The 24412-nt window shown below is 44.8% G+C and overlaps 1 protein-coding gene across 1 annotated transcript; it reads left to right on the forward strand.

Annotated features, from left to right (window-relative positions):
• The first annotated feature begins 715 nt into the window (after positions 1-715).
• Positions 716-23712, forward strand: LOC112249366 (epithelial splicing regulatory protein 2). The gene is given in 16 exon segments (XM_042321219.1): positions 716-1034; positions 1499-1627; positions 7793-7906; positions 9276-9390; positions 9476-9577; positions 9945-9999; positions 10549-10659; positions 10818-10950; positions 12118-12160; positions 12724-13025; positions 14099-14329; positions 14517-14715; positions 15888-16048; positions 16051-16097; positions 17177-17372; positions 22082-23712. Coding segments are annotated over 16 exon segments (2235 nt in total). The 5' UTR covers positions 716-902; the 3' UTR covers positions 22247-23712.
• Positions 23713-24412: the final 700 nt, after the last annotated feature.

A 24412-nucleotide genomic window follows, 5' to 3' on the forward strand; every position in this document is an offset into this window, starting at 1 on the left:
ACCCCCTTTGAGAGACTGCATTTGACTCATTACACATGCTGCTGCTATTGTTTATTATATTTTTCTAGTCACTTTATCCCTACCTATAAGCACATATCTATCTCAATTACCTCGTGCTCCTGCACATCGACTTGGAACTGGTACCCCATGTATATAGCATTACTCATTGTTTATGTATTCCTCTTGTTATTATTTTTCTGTTTTTCTCTACATTGTTGGGAAGGGCGCGTAAGTAAGCATTTCAATGTTAGTCTACAGCTGTTGTTTGCCAAGCATGTGACAAATAACGTTTGATTTGATTTTGATTTGAATGTAGCCTTTCTTCTGGTGTGCCAAATCGCAAGATCACTGTCGGTGTGATCGAGGCTTTAGGCGCTGTGCTACTTCAAAGATGTGTGAACAGCCGGATTCTTATTTGCTACTACTTCCGCCAAACATGCTAAACCAATCAGGTTATGTTACATAGGTATTGGTGCGCTATGTCCCGCCCTCACCTTTGCCAAGCGGCCAATAGGCCAACTCCCCTGGGAGCTTGACTGAAAGTTAGCGGCTGAATCAGACACAGGTAACTCAGAAAAATAGCGAGGCAGAATTTTTTTTCTGGGCTTGTCATGGAGTTTGCGTAAAAGAAAACAGGGATTTTTTTTCCAATTTTCTTTACCAGTTAAACCAGTATCTCTGGATAGAACACGCTCAAGTACTTGATCAGGTAGAGTCTTTGGTCGAAATCTCTTTCGTGTCCTCTTGAAAGTAATCTTTCTTTTCCCCTATTCGTTTACTTGACTTCAATTGAATTTCCAGACCTTTTGTTTGCTTCTCTTATCACTGGAAAAAGGTGGATCCTCGTGTTATTTTTATTTCATCTTTGCTTTTAATTGTAGTTTTTACCCTTGTGGTCCCTGATGGCTTCGCACAGTGATACTCTGGTGGTGTTCTTTGGGGCAACAGCTGGTGCAAATGGGGGTAAACTGGGTTCGGATGAGAGGGAAATAATTCTCTTGGTGTGGCAAATTGTGGATCTACATGAGAAAAAGGTACGGACTTTCTCACCCGTTGTAAAGGTTTCTTCTTGACTTTTTAGTGTTTTTGTGTCCTAAGTAGTGGATTCATGTTTTAACTTGACAGCTGACATATTAATCAACAAAGGTACGCGTTCTGTAATTATTTGTGGGTCACAGTTTTAAAAGTGCGCATGGGCCTCAATTTATCCAACCGATAGGCTCATGGGTGTGTAGCCTACACCTGTCAGATTTAACTTCAGTGAAATGCTTTAAATATAGGATGAAAGATAGCATACCTTTGGTTATGTCAACGCCTTGGCATTGGCAACTGTGCTGTGTTAATTAACTGCTTGTTTGATGGTCTGAGTTCATAAAATTGGCTTGTCATGTTTAGTGTTGACTTGGGAAATTAGTTGCGTTTTCACCAAACCGTACTCTGTAGTTCATAACTAAAATGGGTGGCACATGCCATGGTGAAACACCGATTCGGTTCACAGGTTGGGAAACTTCAGAGACGTCTTGTGAAGCCCGACTCTTTGGAGTTGACAGACCAGAGTAAAGAGGAGACTGGGCTGTCTGTGGAGGAACTCTACAAGGCTGAACCTCTGGACAAAGTTCTGCAACAGGTGAGACTGATTAGGCTACTGGTGAAGATTCCTGTTCAGGCCCTAAAACATTTTGGGACTCAAATCTGGAGTCTTGTCCTTTGCTTTCCTGCATTCTCAGACTTAAATATTTTAAACCTGACTCCAAAGAAAAGCTTAAGATGCCTAACAAAGCATTTAATCTCTAAAATGATAATGGCTGAACTTTAACTGGCAAAAACAACCATGCATGATAAGACTGACAGCATTCAAATGGTCTGTGTCACCAACCACCTGGAGGGAGGTAACCGGTCAAGCTTGATGATGAAGCTTTAGGTAAATGTCAAGGTGTGTCGATTTTTCTCAACAAATGGAAACCCCTGAAAGGTATCTGACCTTTACAAATTATTCCACTTGGTTTGGCTGCTGTTTGGCCTATTAAACTCTTTGACAGGCCGTGAGAAGGTGCATCCAAAATGGTACCCTATTCCCTAAAGTGCACTACTTTTGACCAGAGCCCTATGAGAATAGGGTGTCATTTGGGACCGGCTCAGTGTAGTTGCTGGTTTGAGTAGGCTTGCTTGGCTAAGCAGTGACTGCCGTGGGGTTGAGGTAGGGACGGGGAGGCAAGCAGGTCTAGTCTTGTCCCAGACTGATGCGAGCTGCTGACATCTGGAAGACTGAATGTTTACCTGGGAATGCAAAGAAATACCCCTGCTGGGTAGAGAGGACGGAGAGAGAGAGAGAAAGTGTGGGAGTGACAGAGACCCCTTGCCATAGCCCAGCACCTGTTTTCTCAGGCCAGGTAGTTGTGAGATAAGGCAGTCTGTTCCTGTTTATGATGACCAGGATGTAAAAGTGTTTTCAGGTTCCACCTCCCCTGGTATGTTTTGACAAAAGGGCTTATGTTGCCAAACGTGTTTCTCAACCGCTCTGTCTGCCTGCAGTGTTGAGAGTATTTGTATGCACTCTGTAGGTAGGTAGTTACACCGAATCCCATCCACTCTGTAGGTAGGTAGTTACACCGAATCCCATCCCCGCCCCCAGCAGTATTTCAATAATTGAAAACCCCATATTACCAGGCTCTCCTTGTGATTTAGGGTTACGATTAGAGACGCTGTCTGACTCAATGCTGTGGTCCTCTCCCATGCAACAAGCAGGTTTGTTGAAGTGACCAGTCCTTCCTCAACAACGTTTTGCAATAAGGCCCCTGAGTTTGACAGTGCTCTTGCTGTTGACACAATATAGATTTAGAGTAGATCCGTACCGCAAGATGCTCTCTCACTGCTGATTTCTGGTTGATGAAGTCATCTGTAGTTTGAGTTTCTATACCAGCAAGCCGTCCCAATTCATTCGTTTTGTGAGTCTGTGGACCCTTTAAAGATTAACCAGAACAATCCATTTTTACTGGTTTACCTCTGTCTGCTAGGTCACTTTCTCTTGCCATTGGTCAGGTTTAGTTTATTTATTTGTCTATTGATTTAAGCCAGGCAGTCAGTGGCGGAATGGAGATAAAGCTACATTCAGCTAATGTGAGTCATACGAGAGACTGCCTTTGGGGTTGTAGGTAGGAATAGCTAACTAACCTAGCAGAGACCATATCTCAGTGGACCTGTCAATGTCATAAGGCCAGAGTAGCCAAGCCAAGGACGCAGATTTGTTTTCTTTAGTGAAATATTTATTCAGTCTGAGAAAAATGGCGATGGAGATTAGAACTGGGCTGCACCCTTTCCATTGGAGGGGGGGGACTTAAAATGCCTACTGTTCCTTGTGGGCTTGTAGCCTGCCTTCCATTCAACATATCAACAAGTTTTTCTCCCTAAGATTGAATTTATAAAAATAAAAAGTCAGAATCCTGTTGTAGTTTCTCTAACTGTTCTCAGATCAATGGGTTTGTCTGGAAGACATTTGGGATTTCGACTCATTGAACCCCAGTCAGTCTTAGGCCCTCGCTTATTAGGGCCAGTATTGAGTCAGATCAGTGCAGTGATAGTACACAGGCTCTGACTTGCTCTGTGCCAGGGACCCCGGAGCAAAGCGTGTTCAGCTCTCTGTGCTGCTAAGTCTCTCTCATAGGTGGGGCAGCGTCACCCTGTTCCAGGTTGTGAAGGCACTGGGGCAGGTGCACAGCAGAAGCAGATAATGAAAGATAGTGCCAGCAGCAATAAAACCCTCCCTCGGTCTTCTCCCTTCCTGCTCTCCAACAGCATTGTACCTTGTAGAGAACAAGCCAGAGGATCCTATACAGAGCCAGGATTGTAAACATCTAATCTCCACAGTCCAGTCATAAAATGACTAAAGTTTGGGACAGTGGTGTGAATGTAACAGGCCTAGCCATGAGTACTGCCTGGTACTCTCTACTCCCTTATCGTGAGCCTCATCACCACCCCTGATCTACTTCTCTCCTTGGTTCCAGCCTCAACACCATGCAAACACACCAGCTATAGCTTATACCACAGAGCAAACACAGATGGGGCCAGGTTCAAGGGTAAACTCCTACCTCATACTCACCCATGGCACAGTGCAGCAGAGAACCTCCCATTGGGGGAAAATGAAACCAATGGTAATCAATGAATGGTTTGGCTGGCCAGGTCAGGTATATTACAGTGACCGTCTATGCACGTTCTCATTTGTTGCATGTTGACATTTCCTATTCTGACAGCCTTGCTGCTAGTGTTGGCATATTTATCAATGCCTGTTTCCTTTGTTAGGCCTGTCCTGTTGGACATGTTTGCTCTAATAGTATGCTGGTTTGGCAGAGAGGATAGAGTAAAGGGTGTGTCGCTTAGTTCCTTGAAACCATTTGTTTCTATTCCTAATCCTGCTGCTGGTTGTGCAAGGTGAGGCTGCATAGATGTGAAAACAGCCGTGAGCTAACAAACACAACACCTCACCCACCATGCATTAGGTTGAACACAACTACCTTCACAACCTGGTCTGTTCCTGCTTGTACGTGTGTGTGGAGAGGATTCTTGGTAGCTAAACAAATGTGATAGATATTTGCATGTCACTGTCTGAGGTGACAGAAGAATGTTTAATATCCGATGGCTTCTGAGAATGATGCTCTACCCCCCCCCGAAACAGAGGAATAATTATGAATTCCACAGCGCCTCAACCTGTTTGGTCTGTTTTGTTCCTCTCCTTGTCACATACTCAACTGTGTCAGTCTAGACTTTCCTTGACTAATATTTGTCCTATTATCTATGGGACTACTTAAATGACTGGGTTCTATACCATAGATGTTACCAGATACATTACAGTATCTGTTGATACCTCTGACATACAGTGTGTGTCATCTGTCATGGCTCCCAGATGATGACTCATTGACCTCTGGATCCTTGGCAGCCAGTCTTTTCAGAGAAAGCCAGTCAGTTGTCTTAGGGGCCTATCTGACCGGCCCACCTCAGCTAATGAGCTTCCTGTGTGTATCAGTCCTTCCCTAACCCAGATGTTATCACACTATGGTGAAATGTAGCGTACCAGGCCCTGAAGTGGCATGGGATCCCACAGCTCCACGTGGCAAGACAGACCTGTCCAACAACCCAGCATCCTGGTCCCGGTCACCACGAGGACTCAAACATCTCATCCCTTTTAGGGTGTGATAGGTTCAGGATAGCTGTAGACAATAGATGCAATGAAGGGTTCAACAAAATGCTCTTTTTTTTGTAGTCTCAATACAATGCATATGATGGTATAGGGGGCCTAGTGTTGTTTTGTGCAGTGTGATGGTGCTTGTGGGTAACGTCAAGTGTGTTGAAATAAGAGCCCTCCATTAACATAATTATTTCCCTGAAGTTGAACTCCTGAGTGGCGCAGCAGTCTGTCACTCCATCTCAGTGCAAGAGGTGTCACTACAGTCCCTGGTTTGAATCCAGGCTGTATCACATTCGGCCATGATTGGCAGTCCCATAGGGCGGCGCATAATTGGCCCAGCGTCGTCCGGGTTTGGCCGGGGTAGGCTGCCATTGTAATAAAATAAAAAAAAGGTTCTTAATTGACTTGCCTAGTTAAATAAATCTCCTCGTGTAGATTAGTGAAAGCCAGGCGGGGGGGGGTTTGTCATGTTTAGTAGGGCAAAGACATTTTGAAACTGGGAGGTACCACTTGAACTTGACCAATAGGGACACAGATTTAAGCTTTCCGTTGCAAATAATTTTCCTACGGTGTGCCCTACTGAACAGCACCTATGGCTCCTCTCTCGGGCAGTTGAGTCGCCAGCTGTTGAGAGATCATGTATATATCTCCTGGCTCTCTGTGTGAAGAATGCTCTAACACGCACCAGCAGCAACACACTCTTACTGTCTGGAGGCTGGATGTCGTATGTGGCCATGTGAAATTAGCCTCACTGACTGACAATTAGTCACTAACGACCATTAGATCTTCTGGACAGATAACATGATAAGTAGTAGCTAAACAAACCATAAATTGGTGAATAGTTTATTAGAAATGGAAAGAGTATTCGAGAGAGGTGTTGCCTATTTGTGTGTTAAATTGAGCCATTTCTTACTTTCAGTATCAGTCCGTTGAGGGAACTCTAGTTTTCTTTCTAACAAAGATATCTACATATATTTCAGAATGTTTATCAGAATTCATAAAAACATTAGTTTTGAGAACACAACTTGTCTAAAAAGTGGTTCCTTGGCACAACTTAAATTGAGCCATGGAACAGGGTATGTTAAGCCACCTACACATTTTTGTACTGAATGAATTATTACCGCTACCTTTTAAAAACCATGCCCATCTTTCTTTCCAAAACACAATTCAACTCAATCAAAATAGCTTTTTTGTCTTTTAACACAGGCTTAACACCTAACAAACACTTGAGCCCATAGACTGGAGCTCTCTGTTAAGGGTGTCAGTTATTTATTTTACTGTCGCAGCTGACGTGTATATACTGTTGCTTTGTCAGTGTACATAGACACACATGCTTTATTAAAGGTCACTGGAATATCATTTGTGAAAACAATAATGGCCTAAGCCAGCTGCCTTGCGGTACACCACACTCAACCAAATTTGTTAGAGGCTTCCGTGCTAGGTTTAGGACCTCATATTGATCTTATAGAGACCCCAACTGATGTATAGAACAATCGTAGAATGACCTACTGTGGTTTAGACACATGCATAATGAAACCTCTTAACACAATACATTAATTTGAATATATATATATTTTTGGACATAACTTGCTTACCACTTTTTCCATGTGGTTTCTTCCTTCAGACTCCATAAAATGGAGTGGTTTAATGACACGTGTGTTTTCCTAGAAACAAGGGGGGCTCAACTTACCCCACTCTCCCCTAATAGACAGGATATTAAAACTAAATCCTCAAAGGAAGCCAGCCTAGCTAGAAATACAATTGGCAGCACTAACTGGCAAATTGGAAAGGTCAGTTTGTTTTTTGAGGTGATGGTGAGATGTCATGTCTGACTGTTTAAAGGACACCAGTAAAGTTTACACAACACTGGTAATGGGCCACATTAAATGTGATGATTATTACTAAACACATACCTATTTGAGAGTCCCTGCTGTGGGGCTTGGTAAGTGTTTATAGGGGCTAGGGATTGGTGAACATTGTTTTATAGGAAGCGAAGCAGCGGCTGGTTTCTCAGGCTGGGGTTGGTTGTTGTCACCTTTAATGTCTGGTTGTGACTGTTGGTCTAACTGCTAAGTGAAATCCTCCTTGTTCCAGGTGCTGATTGGCACCACAATCCCTGTTGTCTGCTTCCTTGCTATGCAAACACCTGAAAAAACCTATTCACATCTGTCAATCTCAGGACGCATCCCTACCTGTTCTTCCCCCAGAAAACACAAACCTACCTGTTCAGGGAACGTGTTCGTACCAGTAGGCCTAAAGACTTGGCCTATTTACAGTGTTAACGGGTAGAAACACAGTGCTAATTCTTATGGGAGAGAACTCCCTGAGCACTATTATTCTAAAACAAACCAAGCATAAAAACCTTTTGTAGTTTGCTGCAGCAGAGCATAATTAATCAGTACTGTGTTACTGTTGTTTTTCAGACGTGACATTGGCACTCCCATGTTTGTCTGCTGGTCACAAGTGGTTTACACTGAATCTCTAAAAGACCATAGGGAGCTACTTGGCTGATAACTAAAGTATGACTTTACTTTGTTGGTTTTGTGTGTGTGACTCATTGTATGTTCTCACAATGACTCTCCTCTTGTATCTCTCTTCATTCTCTCCCTACAGTTCCAGCAGTCCGTCTCAGCGGAGTTGAAGGCTCTGGGCAGAAGCTCCTACACACTGTGTGTCGACGGGCCCCTCATCATACGACAGGCCCTTCACCCTGAGGCCTCCAAGAAGGTATTGAGTGGCCCTTGATTTTCTAACCTACCATTTAGGGGAAATGTAGTCATTTTGATAGAAAATATAATTGCCCATATTTACTGACCTAGTTAGGGGAATTTCCACTAATAAAAAAACAAATGATATATATCTGCATGCACACTACCGTTCAAAAGTTTGGGGTCACTTAAATTTCATTGTTTTTGAAAGAAAAGCACTTTTTTTGTCTAATTAAAATAACATCAAATTGATCAGAAATACAGTTTTACAAGTAATTTGACTTGTAGCTGGAAATGGCTGATTTAAAAAAAAATAATAATAATAAAATAAAAAATGGAATATCTTCTTAGGTGTGCAGAGGCCCATTATCAGTAACCATCACTCCTGTGTTCCAATGGCATGTTGTGTTTGCTAATCCAAGTTTATCATTTTAAAAGGATAATTGATCATTAGATTGTTAGCACAGCTAAAAACTGTTCTGATTTTAAAGAAGCAATAAAACGGGCCTTTAGACTAGTAGAGTATCTGGAGCATCAGCATTTGTGGGCTCAAATGGCCAGAAACAAAGAACTTTCTTCTGAAACTCATCAGTTTCTTGGCATTTTCTCGCATGGAATAGCCTTCCTTTCTTAGAGCAAGAATATACTGAAGATCTCGTACAACACTGTGTACTACTCCCTTCACAGAATAGCACAAATTGGCCCTAACCAGAATAGAAAGAGTGGGAGTCCCTGGTGCACAACTGAGCAAGAGGACAAGTACATTAGTGTCTAGTTTGAAAAACAGCCATTTCCAGCTACAATAGTCATTTACAACATTAACAATGTCTACACTGTATTTCTGATCAATTTGTTATTTTAATGGACAAAAAATGTGCTTTCAAAAACAAGAACATTTCTAAGTGACCCCAAACTTTTGAACGGTAGTGTGTGTGTGTATATATTTTTATATCTATCAATATCATAATACCATATCAGTCTCTTGGACTTTGTTCAGGTGAGGAAGGCACAATGCAATAATTCAGTCAAGATAATGAGTCTTTGGTATTTTTTTGTATATATTCTTTACATTTGACCTTTTAGCCACGTGTGTAAGTTGTAATTCCTGGGTCACAGTTAGCAGTATGTCTCCTGTGCTTGTGTTGAGCAGTAACGTCATCATCTGCACAGGAATGCTAGCTATCCACACAATCATCTGTAGATGGCTTCATGTCATCTGTTTTCCCTGCTTTATCTCATCCCCTCTTTATGCCACCTATTCCTGGCTCCCTTCATTGCATCACTCCTATTATCCCTACTTTTCATGAGGTCTGTTTACAGAGTACACTACTATTCAGTGAATGTTGGATGGACTAATGACTGACCTACCTGTTGTGTGTCTGTTTCAGAACCTGGTCCTGCCGGAGTGTTTCTACTCCTTTGTGGATGTGAGGAAAGAGTTTCACAAATGTTGTCCCAATGCTGGACAGGTCCAGGACCTAACACTGCACTCTATGCTAGAATGTAAGTCAGAGTCGGATGAAATGTAATCTCATCTGTTCCTAGTACTTATATAAACGACTGATAAAACATCCTTACATGTGCGTAGATGTGTGCATCCCAGAACTTCCCCTGTCAGAGCAGGTGATGGGGCTGAAGGAGGTGAGGTGTATGGTCCAGCTCTCCCTGCACATCCTGGCTGAGCCATACAGTAAGTCTATACATCTCTCTCCTCTTTTGCTATCGCATTTCCCCCCGTTCTCTCTGTGCCAGTCCCACCTGGCCACCCCACAGCCCTGTCAATCTCTCTATGTTAAGTGGCTAACAGGAATGCTGCTGAAGTTGCAGGCTGGCAGGCCAGACCTGTTGAGCATGAAACAACCTGGCAGCATGGAGCAACACTTAAAAACATTTGTTGTATTGTTCAGTCTGAATATAAGTGAAGTTGATTGGCTTCTGTTGGTGGATCCAATGTCAAGCCTAATGTGAAGTTATTTTTTATTAGTATGGTCCTTTTGATTGTAAATGTGGATAGAAGTTTGATCCATATTGTAAATTAGTGTTTGAATCTCTTGCAGACCACAAATTCTCATGCTTTGAAGCTGTGAAGTACAAGCTTGAATCGGGAGCATGGTATGTATATTCTCAGTGCATCGACTTTATGTAACCTCACTCAACCAGGTTGTGTGGCCACGTCTCTATACTAAACCTGTTGTTTAGTGTTTACTGCAGTTGAAGCCTAACCAACCGTCCCTCCCATGTTCAGAGCCAGGCTCGTAGCATTGATTACAGCAACAAGGGAAACCACAAGCGTGTCATTAAACCACTCCAACTTTGCCATTAAGTATTTAACTGGCTATCCAATAGCACCACACAAATCCCACTACGGTGTCCAATACCCATTGCCCTGACAACCCCTGGCATGTGTGTTTCCGTGTTAGAGTAGTGTGAAGTAGACTGTTAAACTGCATAAGTCCCAATTTTTACCATGTCTCTGACGAAGACAACTTACTGAAACACTTTGGTTTTTAACAGTATAGAAGTACTATTCAAGTCCATTTACATTGTCTTCAAGAGTTTCTGAACATGACTTTCTCTGTCTCATGCAGCATTGAGTTTAGTGTGTAACCGTTAAACACCGTTCCCCATGTTGACTGTGCCCCACTGGTTTGTCCCCTGCAGCAGTAAGACTGAGCCAGTGGACAGTGAGACAGTGATCAGAGCCAGGGGGTTGCCATGGCAATCCTCTGACCAGGACATCTCCCGCTTCTTCAAGGGCCTCAACATCGCCAAGTATGTTACCAAAACATGACTGTGTGTCATGTGATTTAAGCCATGGTTCCACTGAGAATTGGAAACTAATAACCACAGGAAGTTGTACATGCTGCTTCGTCTCCATAGAGGGTCAAATTGTTCTGACCTTTCCTCCAACCTCTCCCTGTGTATTTCAGGGGTGGTGTGGCCCTCTGTCTGAACGCCCAGGGCAGGAGGAATGGTGAAGCCCTGGTTCGGTTCATCAACCAGGAGCACAGAGACCTGGCCCTGGAGAGACACAAACACCACATGGGCAGCAGATACATTGAGGTCAGCATCCGTATAACACAGCAGCCCCTACATCGAACACAGCAGCCCCTACATCGAACACAGCAGCCCCTACATCGAACACAGCAGCCCCCTACATCGAACACAGCAGCCCCTACAGAACACAGCAGCCCCTACATCGAACACAGCAGCCCCTACATCGAACACAGCAGCCCCTACATCGAACACAGCAGCCCCTACATCGAACACAGCAGCCCCTACATCGAACACAGCAGCCCCTACATCGAACACAGCAGCCCCTACATCGAACACAGCAGCCCCTACATCGAACACAGCAGCCCCTACATCGAACACAGCAGCCCCTACATCATCGAACACAGCAGCCCCTACAACACAGCAGCCCCTACATCGAACACAGCAGCCCCTACATCGAACACAGCAGCCCCTACATCGAACACAGCAGCCCCTACATCGAACACAGCAGCCCTACATCGAACACAGCAGCCCCTACATCGAACACAGCAGCCCCTACATCACAGCAGCCCCTACACACAGCAGCCCCTACATCGAACACAGCAGCCCCTACATCGAACACAGCAGCCCCTACATCGAACACAGCAGCCCCTACATCGAACACAGCAGCCCCTACATCGAACACAGCAGCCCCTACACAGCAGCCCCTACATCGAACACAGCAGCCCCTACATCGAACACAGCAGCCCCTACATCGAACACAGCAGCCCCTACATCGAACACAGCAGCCCCTACATCGAACACAGCAGCCCCTACATCGAACACAGCAGCCCCTACATCGAACACAGCAGCCCCTACATCGAACACAGCAGCCCCTACATCGAACACAGCAGCCCCTACATCGAACACAGCAGCCCCTACATCGAACACAGCAGCCCCTACATCGAACACAGCAGCCCCTACATCGAACACAGCAGCCCCTACATCGAACACAGCAGCCCCTACATCGAACACAGCAGCCCCTACATCGAACACAGCAGCCCCCTACATCGAACACAGCCATACTAATGCTGTTGCTTCACTAATGGATCCAATACCGTTACAGCATCAGCTATGCAGCCAATACTGTTACAGAGGAAAAAAGTGTCATGCTTTCCAACTGTAGCACAATGCATGTTGCATTGGTCAGATGAAAGGCCATTTGGAGTTGCTAAGAGTCTCCTCTCATCCTCACAGGTATACAAAGCCACAGGAGAGGAATTCCTCAAGATCGCTGGAGGTCAGATTTCAGACTTTTTTTCCCCCTTCCATTTACTAGAGGGACTCTCCCTGTTCCTCCGCCCTGTACCACTCTGGTTCTCTGGCTTATCCTGGGGGAATGAAAGGTGCTTTGTGAGCCTCACCCTCTCCCCTCAGAGGCTAGTTGGAGGAAGGTAACTTTACCCCTGGCCGACAGTGTCTCACCTCATCCTCCCGGCGGCCAGTGAAAGGGCCATACAAAGGGGGCGTGAATAGACAAAGAGCAGAGCTGATACAGGAGAGAGAGCAGGGGGAGAGACTAGTGTCTGTCTGTGGACTCTAGCCAGTGGACTGGAGATCTATAATATAATATAATATCTGTCAAGACATTGGACTTTCAGCAGATACTGTTTGCCCTAGACTCTGACTCACTGCTCTTGTTTTAACGTCTACTCTTGTATTTTAAAGTGATGTAATGCGTTTTATTATTTATTAGTGACAATAAGCAACAATAATTTGCATGTTAAAGGGACCAAGTAATTAGCTAAAGGTCTTACTTCTCACTTATAGCTAACTCTGTTTCCTCTCCCTCTGTGACTGTAGGCACATCCAACGAGGTGGCCCAGTTCCTGTCCAAGGAGAACCAGGTGATCATCAGGATGAGGGGTCTTCCCTTCACCGCCTCTCCCCAGGACGTGTTGACCTTCCTGGGGGCCGACAGCCCCGTGACGGACGCCAGCGACGGCCTACTCTTCGTAAAGTACCCCGACGGGCGGCCCACAGGCGACGCCTTCGTCCTGTTCTCCTGTGAAGAGTACGCTCTGAACGCCCTGAAGAAACACAAGCAGATCCTGGGCAAGAGATACATTGAGCTGTTCAGAAGCACTGCAGCAGAGGTCCAACAGGTAAAACACATCACAGTCACTGTTTATAGGTGTAGTAGAATGTAGAGCTGTTCAGAAGCACTGCAGCAGAGGCCCAACAGGTAAAACACATCACAGTCACTGTTTATAGGTGTAGTAGAATATAGAGCTGTTCAGAAGCACTGCAGCAGAGGCACATCACAGTCAGGTAAAATATAGAGCTGTTCACATCAGCAGAGGTCACATCAGTCACTGTTTATAGGTGTAGTAGAATGTAGAGCTGTTCAGAAGCACTGCAGCAGAGGTCCAACAGGTAAAACACATCACAGTCACTGTTTATAGGTGTAGTAGAATATAGAGCTGTTCAGAAGCACTGCAGCGGAGGTCCAACAGGTAAAACACATCACAGTCACTGTTTATAGGTGTAGTAGACAGTCACTATGAGGTAGAGCTGTTCACACAGGTTCAGTGTAGTAGAATGTAGAGCTGTTCAGAAGCACTGCAGCGGAGGTCCAACAGGTAAAACACATCACAGTCACTGTTTATAGGTGTAGTAGACAGTCACTATGAGGTAGAGCTGTTCACACAGGTTCAGTGTAGTAGAATGTAGAGCTGTTCAGAAGCACTGCAGCGGAGGTCCAACAGGTATGGCATCTAGGGACTCAATGGGGTTTATTTACTACTTAACCTACTATCAGAGATGCATCAAGCTATTCCCTTGTACTGCAGCCAAGGTGCAACAGTTACATTATAGTAGACAGTCACTGTGAGGTAGAGATGCATAGAGCGTTTTAAAGACAGTTAAGGTCCAACAGGCGATGAACCTCTTTCTCCATATTTAACCAGTTCTCTTATTTGAATTTGTTGTGCAATGGCTATTGTCTTTATAGCGTAAGACATGACTAAAGTTGAAGAACTATACGTGACACAGCATAGAATGCGGTCCCCATGAGTCAGTTGGATGGAGGATGGTGCTTGTGTCGTGACACCAGAGTTGTTTGTTTGACTATTAGATCAAAGCCTCTTGTAAATGACAGTCAACATGACTCAACACCACAGAGAAACACAGCAATATAATGAAGTCAGTGCTGACCTTTTGACCTCTGCCCTCTTAGGTCCTGAACCGTTACATGTCCACCCCTCTGATCTCCACACTGCCCTCCTCTTCCATGGTCCCCATGCCGGTCTTGGCCACGCCCCCCTACCTGGCGACTGGCAGCACGCGGGACTGTGTCCGTTTGCGAGGTCTACCCTACACTGCTGCTATAGAGGATATACTGGAGTTCATGGGAGAACACACTATTGATATTAAACCACATGGAGTTCATATGGTGCTCAACCAACAGGTACTGGTACACACACACGCCATGGTACTTTCACCCGTCTTATATTAAATACTTAGTGTAGATGAAGTGATGGGTACAAGCCGAAGATTCGGAAGCATCTCTACACTATTGAGATGTGACCGAAGTTCCCACCCTAACCCTTCCATCAGAGCATCATTCTCATCTGTAACCTCCCTCTCCTCTCCAGGGGCGTCCCTCAGGTGACGCCTTCATTCAGATGAGGGCAGCTGACAGGGCGTTCATGGTGGCCCAGAAGTGCCACAAGAAGATGATGAAGGACCGCTATGTGGAGGTGTTCCAGTGTTCTACTGAGGAGATGAGCTTCGTCCTGATGGGAGGAACACTGAACCGCAGCGGCCTGTCCCCTCCACCCTGCAAACTACCCTGTAAGTCCATAATAGACCTAGCTGAATCACTGCATGTCCCATTGATGTTTCAGAACATATCACATAAACAGGAGAATATCTAGCAAGGACAACAGGACAAGTAGCTTTCAGAAATGCTTGTTTATTATTAAAACGGACATGTTTCAGTCGGGGTTATGCCTTTTTTTAATGGTATGTTCAAGGAAGATATTACACAGGCAGGGTTAGCTGTAGTAATTATGCCCTCCATATTAGTTGTAACATACCCATTAAAACTCTGAAGGGTTTGTTTGCATACACATGGTTAAAGTGGGTGTGTCTATCTATCCCAGTGTACTTTGTTCTATTAGTGCCCTGTTGCTATAGAGATTAGATTCCTGCTTATCATATCACTAAGGGCAGTGCACACTCTTGGTGTGGCTATTGGCTGTTGTGAATTCTGATGCCCACAATTTGAGAGCAGTTGCTCAAATGACTGGTTCTGTTTGCTGTTGACTTTTTTTTCCATTTATTCAACCTCATGTTTGACAACTGTAATCTCACTGGCTTGACCTGGAGTTATGACAGTCACTCACTCTGGTTGCCAGGTTGGTGGCAGAGTGTACCTGGGAACGGTCATCCCCACAAGGTCACTCGGTGCCTTCAGCCCAACAAGGTCACTTGAGTTGCCAGATTGGTTTGGGGAGTGTACCTGCAAACCCACCCTCAGCCCACAAGGTCATCTGACTGTTTTGTGTCAATGTGGCAACAGACCCATACAGCCTGTTTGTGTGTAAATACACTACCTCCCTCCATCCCTCACTGTGTTTATGTTGTAGGGTTAGGGTAACATCAAGGACAGAACTGGAGCAACTGAGTAGAATACTACCTTGAGGCTTTTATGTGATTAACATAGTTTTTCATATGATTGATAAGACTATGGGTTTTCCTAGGGACTATGCTTCTGCATTGCTTGCTCTTTGGGGTTTTAGGCTGGGTTCCTGTATAAGCACTTGGTGACAACTGCTTATGTAAAAAGGGCTTTATAAATACATTTGATTGATGTTGTATGCCTCTGGGAGCTGTGTGATGGTTCAGCATGATGTGCAGGCTTAGGCATGATGGTGTAGTAATATTGAGGTTATGATAAGGATCCAATGTTCCTGTGTGGTTGTATCTGAGATTCTGAACTTCGCTCTCTGTCCTCTCCCCAGGTCTGGCTCCTCCGGCCTATGCTGCGTTCCCTTCTCCTGCCATGCTCTCTGAGGCTGCTCTGTACCAGCCCCCCCTACTGGCCACCCCCAGAACACCCCAGCCCCCACACAGCCCCCACCCCACCCCCACCCTGGCCTACTACCCCCACAGCACCACCCTGCGCAGCTCTACATGAACATGAACATGAACTACACTGCGTACTACCCCAGGTTAGTGTGAACTACACTGCGCACTACCCCAGGTTAGTGTGAACTACACTGCGCACTACCCCAGGTTAGTGTGAACTACACTGCGCACTACCCCAGGTTAGTGTGAACTACACTGCGCACTACCCCAGGTTAGTGTGAACTACACTGCGCACTACCCCAGGTTAGTGTGAACTACACTGCGCACTACCCCAGGTTAGTGTGAACTACACTGCGCACTACCCCGGGTTAGTGTGAACTACACTGCGCACTACCCCGGGTTAGTGTGAACTACACTGCGCACTACCCCGGGTTAGTGTGAACTACACTGCGCACTACCCCGGGTTAGTGTGAACTACACTGCGCACTACCCCGGGTTAGTGTGAACTACACTGCGCACTACCCCGGGTTAGTGTGAACTACACTGCGCACTACCCCGGGTTAGTGTGAACTACACTGCGCACTACCCCGGGTTAGTGTGAACTACACTGCGCACTACCCCGGGTTACTACACCGGGTTAGTGTGAACTACACTGCGCACTACCCCGGGTTAGTGTGAACTACACTGCGCACTACCCCGGGTTAGTGTGAACTACACTGCGCACTACCCCGGGTTAGTGTGAACTACACTGCGCACTACCCCGGGTTAGTGTGAACTACACTGCGCACTACCCCGGGTTAGTGTGAACTACACTGCGCACTACCCCGGGTTAGTGTGAACTACACTGCGCACTACCCCGGGTTAGTGTGAACTACACTGCGCACTACCCCGGGTTAGTGTGAACTACACTGCGCACTACCCCGGGTTAGTGTGAACTACACTGCGCACTACCCCGGGTTAGTGTGAACTACACTGCGCACTACCCCGGGTTAGTGTGAACTACACTGCGCACTACCCCGGGTTAGTGTACAAACCACACAACCATTTCCCTCTAGGGTTTTGTCAATATGAACTGTACATCCTCTTTTGTTATGTGTGTTGTATGTATGTATGCAGTTCAAAGTGCCATGTTTGGTATTGATTTTGACACTGGAACATCTTCTGAATAATGTACACTTGCTTCCAAAGAAAGAAAAATAAATGTGTTTCTCTCTCGCTCTAGCCCCCCAGTCTCTCCCTCCACGATGAGCTACTTTGCGTCTCCTCCAGGGTCAGTAGCGTTAGCGGCCCAGCAGCCCCATGCCCAAGGCCACATTGCCTCTCCCATGATGCCCCAGCACGGCGCTCTAGTTAGGATGCAGGGTCTGCCCTACAACGCCGGGGTCAAAGACATCCTCAGCTTTTTCCAGGGATACCAGGTCAGAACCTCCAATATGACCTCCAATACTAACCTCTCCTTCTCCCTCCATAGTCCCCTAAAACAATCCCCTCCCTCCCTCTACCCCAGTCTCCTTAGTTCCAGTCTCCCCAGCCCCCGTCTCAAACTACATTGCAGTTTAATGTGTCTTGGTTGATTTCTTCGCCACTCTTTTTTTTGTGTATTGTCCCTTTCATATACAAAGATCCCACAATTTTACCATGCCAGCTTTTTTGTGGGGGTAAAAAAACATGGCAAATTAAAAGCCACCTAAGACCTAGTCATGATTCCTGCATGTTCAGATGCTGTAACCAAATACAGGTATTGGGTCTGTGTGATTGGTTCTCTGCTTTTTCAGGTAAATTCATGAACACTTCCATTGTTTTTAACACCTCCCTAATTTGAAATGTAAACAGCCCCCATGGTTTAACACTATCCCTGCCAGTTACTCACTGACATGTATAAAAGGAGTATACCTGCAAATGAGTTGGAAATAAGGGGCTGTTTGAATGGGGCTCATATAAACATTGCCTTGTGGTATGTTACCTGTAAAAATACATCTTCTGTCTGATGTGGGTATATGTTTGTGCCTGTGTGACAGACTGTAGCAAAGCAGGATGTTCTGCTAGTTTTACAGAGTTTAGGAGCTGTTGGTTAGAGTCCTGCATCTGGTCAGCTCCCTGCGGTTGACCTGCAAAAAAAATCAGCTAGCGGGTGCAATGAAAAAGTTATTTCAACCCACGGGTCGGCTCGCGGTTCAGAACAATTATATTGCGGGTCGGAAGCATTTTAAATATTTTTTTTACAAACCCTGGAGCTTATTGTGTTGCGAATTCCATTCTGTGAGCGGTGAGGCAGACATGTAGGCTACCAGCCATGCACGCAGTGGATCAGGGAACTGTCCATTGTGTGGTGCTGAAACTTGTTTTATCCCCCCACGTGAATACGTTGCCAAGTGTACTTTCCCTGGCTAGCCTAGCTCACGTGAAAAAGGCTAACGTAGGCCTAACCGGAGAAATAAAAAGGTTATGAAATACACCATAGTGGAAACAGGTGCTGCATGAGTCATTGTGGACCAGGACAACAACCCGGTAGATGGAGTGGCTATGCAGACAGCAAAACTTGCAAGCAGGTATTTGTTTAAGGTGGGCCAATTCAGTTAATTCAGGCTTTCGTTCATTTGGACCATACACAGGCCATATGAGGTTAAACCGGTGCGCTGGTTAAAGTTTGAGTAGGCTATAGCCTATAAATGTATTATTGCAGCCTATATTCGATTCTTGGAATTGTTTAAGTTTCAATTCAACTATCTGATTATCTAAACAATATTGAACGTAAAGGTTTTGTCAGCTGTAGGCAATTCTATGCAGGTGGATCAGGTTGAGGAGAACAATCTTTCGTCAGATGGGGCTCTGAATTGGTTTAGGGCGGGTGCGGCTCCAGAACTGACCCGTGTAGGACTCTACTGTCGGTACATTGTATGGCTTGTGTTACATCAAATGTTATTGGTCGCGTACACAATTTGCAGATGTTATCACGGGTGCAGTGAAATGCTTATGTTTCCAACTCCAACAGTGCAGTAATATAAAACAATACACACAAATTAAGAAATACCTGGACAAACTGTCCAAACCCTTCTTATTCATTAATAGGATATTTGTATAATTACCCCACCTCATGACAAAACCATCTTTGTTTAACTACAAGCCTGTAGGCAAACCCATCATTCAGAATTGAACAGTCAGTGTGCTCATATATTAGCAACCAGAATGCTTTCCTGCAACACAAACCATGGTTCAGCACTGCAGCATATTCAATAAGGGACGTGTGCACTTGTGCTCTCCCCTTCTTTTGCTTCTCCCTCATTGGCTGAGTAGGCGGAGTGAGTCTACAGAGGAGGTATGAACTGAACTCTCTCAGTACTGTGACTGGTTGGGCAGGTGTATTAGGTGTTCTAGCCTGAGGATGCAGGGATGGGACTGAGGTGTTTTGGGTCTCTTTGTGCTCTTGAAGGTTTGTTTAGGAAAGTTTCTGCTGGTTTTTAATGTGTGGTGTGTGTGTGTGTGTGTGTGTGTTTTCCTCGGGGCTAACTATAAGCTCCCAGCATGTGAGAACACCTGACCAGTTACTGTAGGGCTTTACAGTCCTACACACTGTGTATATGCTAAAGAGAGAGTGTTGCTGAGTTCAGTCCTGACTCTTGACTAAACCACTGTAAACTCATCCTGACCGGTTATCCCCTGGTTTCTGCTATCTGGATCAATTAGAAACTTGTTGTGCTGTCTGACTGAGCACTCAGTTTGGGTGAGGAACTGTTCTGAGTGGTGGATTGGTGTCTTACACTACAAGTGTAATGTATGCATGTACAGTTTTAAGTCGGAAGTTTGCAAACACTTAGGTTGGAGTCATTAAATCTTGTTTTCAACCACTCCACAAGTTTCTTGTTAAGAAACTGTAGTTTTGGCAAGTCTGTTAGGACATCTACTTTACATGACAAGTAATTTTTCCTACCATTGTTTAGACAGCTTATTTAACTTATAATTCTCTATCACAATTCCAGTGGGTCAGAAGTTCACATACACCAAGTTGACTGTGCCTTTAAACAGCTTGGAAAATTCCAGAAAATGTCATGGCATTAGAAGCTTCTGTCATAGTTGAAGTGTACCTATGATGAAAATTACAGGCCTCATCTTTTTAAGTGGGAGAACTTGCACAATTGGTGGCTGCCTAAATACTTTTTTGCCCCACTGTACATGCAGTTGAAGTCGGACGTTTATGACGTCATGGCTTTAGAAGCTCCTGATAGGCTAATTGACATCATTTGAGTCAATTGGAGGTGTACCTGTGGATGTATTTCAAGGCATACCTTCAAACTCAGTGCCTCTTTGCTTGACATCATGGGAAAATCAAAATAAATCAGCCAAGACCTCAAAACAAGTTGTTGACCTCCACAAGTCTGGTTCATCCTTGGGAGCAATTTCCAAACGCCTGAAAGTCCCACGTTCATCTGTACAAACAATAGTACGCAAGTATAAACACTGTGGGACCACGCAGCCATCATACCGCTCAGTAAGAAGACGCGTTCTGTCTCCTAGAGATGAACCTACTTTGGTGCGTAAAGTGCAAATCAATAGCAGAACAACAGCAAAGGACCTTGTGAAGATGCTGGAGGAAACGGGTACAAAATATCTATATCCACAGTAAAATGAGTCCTATATCGACATAACCTGAAAGGCTACTCAGCAAGGAAGAAGCCACTGCTCCAAAACCGCCATAAAAAAGCCAGACTACGGTTTGCAACTGAGCATGGGGACAGAGATCATACTTTTTGGAGAAACAGTTTAGTTTGTTTCACAAAATACATGGCATCATGAGGGAGGAAAATTAGGTGGATATATTGCAGCAACATCTCAAGACATCAGTCAGGAAGGTAAAGCTTGGTTGCAAATGTGTCATCAAAATGGACAGTGACCCCAAGCATACTTCCAAAGTTGTGGAAAATGGCTTAAGGACAACAAAGTCAAGGTATTGGAGTGACCATCACAAAGCCCTGACCTCAAGAACATGTGAGTTCAGTTGTGGGCAGAACTGAAAAAGTGTGTGCGAGCAAGGAGGCCTACAGACCTGACTCAGTTACACCAGCTCTGTCAGGAGGAATCGGGCAAAATTTACCCAACTTATTGTGGAAGGCTACCTGAAGCGTTTCACCCAAGTTAAACAATTTAAAGGCAATGCTACCAAATACTAATTGAGTGTATATAAACTTCTGACCCACTGGGAATGTGATGAAAGAAATAAAAGCTGAAATAAATTATTCTCTCTTATTATTCTGACATTTCACATTCTTAAAATAAAGTGATCCTAACTGACCTAAGACGGAATTTTTACTAGAATTAAATGTCAGGAGTTGTGAAACTGAGTTTAAATGTATTTGGCTAAGGTGTATGTAAACTTCCCACTTCAACTGTATGTATGTATGTATGTTCCAGTAATAGTTTTTAGGTGGGTTGTTGGACTTGTGGTGTATCTACATTTTAAGTGTGATTGTATTTATGTAGTGTGCGTGTATAATGCTCTACTGAGTCCCCCTGTCTGACTGTGAACCTCATTACACTGTAGTACTCTCCTGAAGACTACAGCAGCATGGTTCAGATGAGTCAGGGACAGACCAGGAGTCTGATTCAGCCCAAAGAGTGGCTCTGTCTGTAGGGAGACTAAGGTAAGTTACCAGCCTACCCTGTACCTCACATGGCCCCCGTCTGCCTGCCTGCCTGCCTGCCAGTCCACCTGCCTAATGTCAAATCAACAGTGTGCTCCAGAGTGACTCTTTCTGTTTCTCCTCTTTTCCTGTCTCTCTCATCTAGCCCTTGACCTGAGTGTGCTAACCTAGTGGTGTTCTTTCTGAGTTGATTAACACATTGCTATCCTGATCCCACAGACTGATCAGGGGATTGCTTTTGGACTGTAGCTCTTCTAAAGGGAAGCATGCATTAGAAGGAATTGCATTGACCGGTGGTTTCTCGTCTGACTCATCCAACTCTACTGGGTTGATCAGTGCAGGATCTACTCTCCAACTCTTCTGGGTTGTGGCCCCCTGGTGTTGGGATGGTGCTAATGACTGAGCGGTGTGGCTTCTATCCCCTCTGTCTGTCTCTCTCTCTCTCCACAACTCTCTTCATCTCTCCATCTCCTGTGGTTTGTTGCCTCCAGCTCCAGCCGGACGCCGTCCTCCTGTTGTACAACTTCAGTGGCCAGCGTAGCGGCGAGGCCCTGGTCACCTTCCCCAGCGAGGAGTCAGCCAGGCGGGCCGTGGCCGAGCGCGCCAACCACCCCCTGTCTGGTCTCCCCGTCCGTCTGCTGGTGTGCTGTGACTGACCTTGACCAGCTGACCGCTACCATGGAGGGAGGAGTCGAGGACCGCAACCGCTGATTCCTTCTCCCTTGTCACTCTCCCTTGTCACTTCCTCTCCCTCCACTACTGATACGTACGCACACACACCTCCCCACAAACAATCTGCCGACTCTCCTCCCTCTTAGCCTCCTTCTCAAGCTCCCTCTCAACATTCATACACAGACCGACAGACACCTCTCCCCACAGCACTAGGTTGGTCACACATTTATATTTGATGCACATCCTCCTTCCTGTGTGTCTGGCACAAAGTGCCTTGTGTGAATACTTCCATAACATCCACCGACGATGCCAATGAAATGTACCACTCACCTAAAGCATGAAACCACTTTGCCCCTTGTTTTAGCTAAATGATCACTAAAGCCCCACTATATAAGATGTTCATACCTTCAAACAAAATCCCTATTCCCCTGTGTCTGGTTTGTCAGTCTGAAAACACTACTGTATGTGTGTATGTCTGCAAAAACTATATGTACTGTATGCATGTTAGTTGTAAATGATGTGCCTTCCAATGCTGGGCTGTACAGTGTAATATTAGATAAGTGCCATATAGACTGACTGAAACTACTACTGTACTGGATAGAAGGGAAATCAGACGCTCGTTCCACTACTCCCTTTTCTAAAACTAGAAAAGACAAGGCCACTATGTACAGTAGTGAGAGCCACCGAAACATGCTGGATGCTGTGCTTAATGACAGCTACTTGTGTAACAGTGTTTGTTTCTGCTGTGGAAGCATTTGTGTGGCATGCAATTCTATTTAGAATAATATGTCCAAGCACTCTTTGTTGTCTTTGTTACAATCCGAGTAGGCTAAGGCTCAAGTAGCTGAAGTCTAATTTAGTTCTGTAGTGTACGAGCATGACCAATATTGATTCTTTGTTTAATCCAAAAAAACTCTTCCTAAAATTTAGATTTATTTAAATGTGAAAAGAGTTGGCGGTTGGTCTGCATGATCTTTAAGCAATATCCTTAGAGAGTAGATCTCTGTGCCATCTGTTCTCTTCCAGACTATATTTTATAGAAAACCCTTGTTTTTGGACCGACGAACGGTAGAAATATATATATATATATATATATATATATCTAAAAAATGGCAAATGAGTTGTTCCTGTGACTGGGCTGCTGAGAACACTAGTGTCTGGTTTCTCATCTTCGTTGTGCCTATATTACCCAGAGTGCAATAGCAGGCCCCTCTGTGGCTTGGCTGACCTCTGGTGGCAGATGGAAAATATTTTTTGTTTCTTTTTAAGCAAGTTTGAGACTTGACTTGTATGAATTTAACTACTGTATGTGTATATAACTGTTTGAATAAATACATGGAACTTTATTGCCCCAGTGTTTAAATTGCCTTAATTTGTTCTGAACTGTATCAATTAAATTCTATTGAAGTCTGACATTTTAGATGAGGCCAATAAACAGTCTGTGACATTGTGGATGGTGTGCTTATTGACAACTAGTAACCTTGTTTTGCTGTGAAAACCTTTTTCGAGTGTATGGCATAATGCACCAATGGAACATATTTACACTGGATTGAATTGGACAACTAGTGGTGCAAAAGATGACTCTGCTCGTTAATGGCACATACACGTTCATAAAGGTATTCTAGTAATCCCTATTAGTAGGCTGATCCAGTCCATTTCACATGTATATTACAGTGTAGGTCTGGATGACTCCAATGAAATGAGGCCCTGCATAAAGTGATTTGTCTATCAGTGATAAGGTGATCTCTTCAGGATCATCACCATCATTCCTCCCACACAACCAATTTATTTTCACTGAACAAAAATATAAACATGTAAAGTGTTGGTCCCATGTTTCATGAGCTGAAATAAAAGATCAGACATTTTCCATGTGCACATATGTTTACATCCTCGTTAGTGAGCATTTCTCCTTTGCCAAGATAATCCAGCCACCTGACCGGTGTGTGTGGCATATCAAAAAGCATGATCCTTACACAGTTGCACTTTGTACTGGGGGCAAAAGGCAACTAAAATGTCCACGACACAATGGCGTTGATGTCTCAAGTTTTGAGGGAGTGTGCAATTGACATGCTGACTGCAGGAATGTTAATTTCTCTACCATAAGCCACCAACGTCATTTTAGAGAATTTGGTAGTACGTCCAACAGGCCT

Source organism: Oncorhynchus tshawytscha, linkage group LG04 (genome assembly GCF_018296145.1).
Source record: "Oncorhynchus tshawytscha isolate Ot180627B linkage group LG04, Otsh_v2.0, whole genome shotgun sequence".
Lineage (NCBI taxonomy): Eukaryota > Metazoa > Chordata > Actinopteri > Salmoniformes > Salmonidae > Oncorhynchus > Oncorhynchus tshawytscha.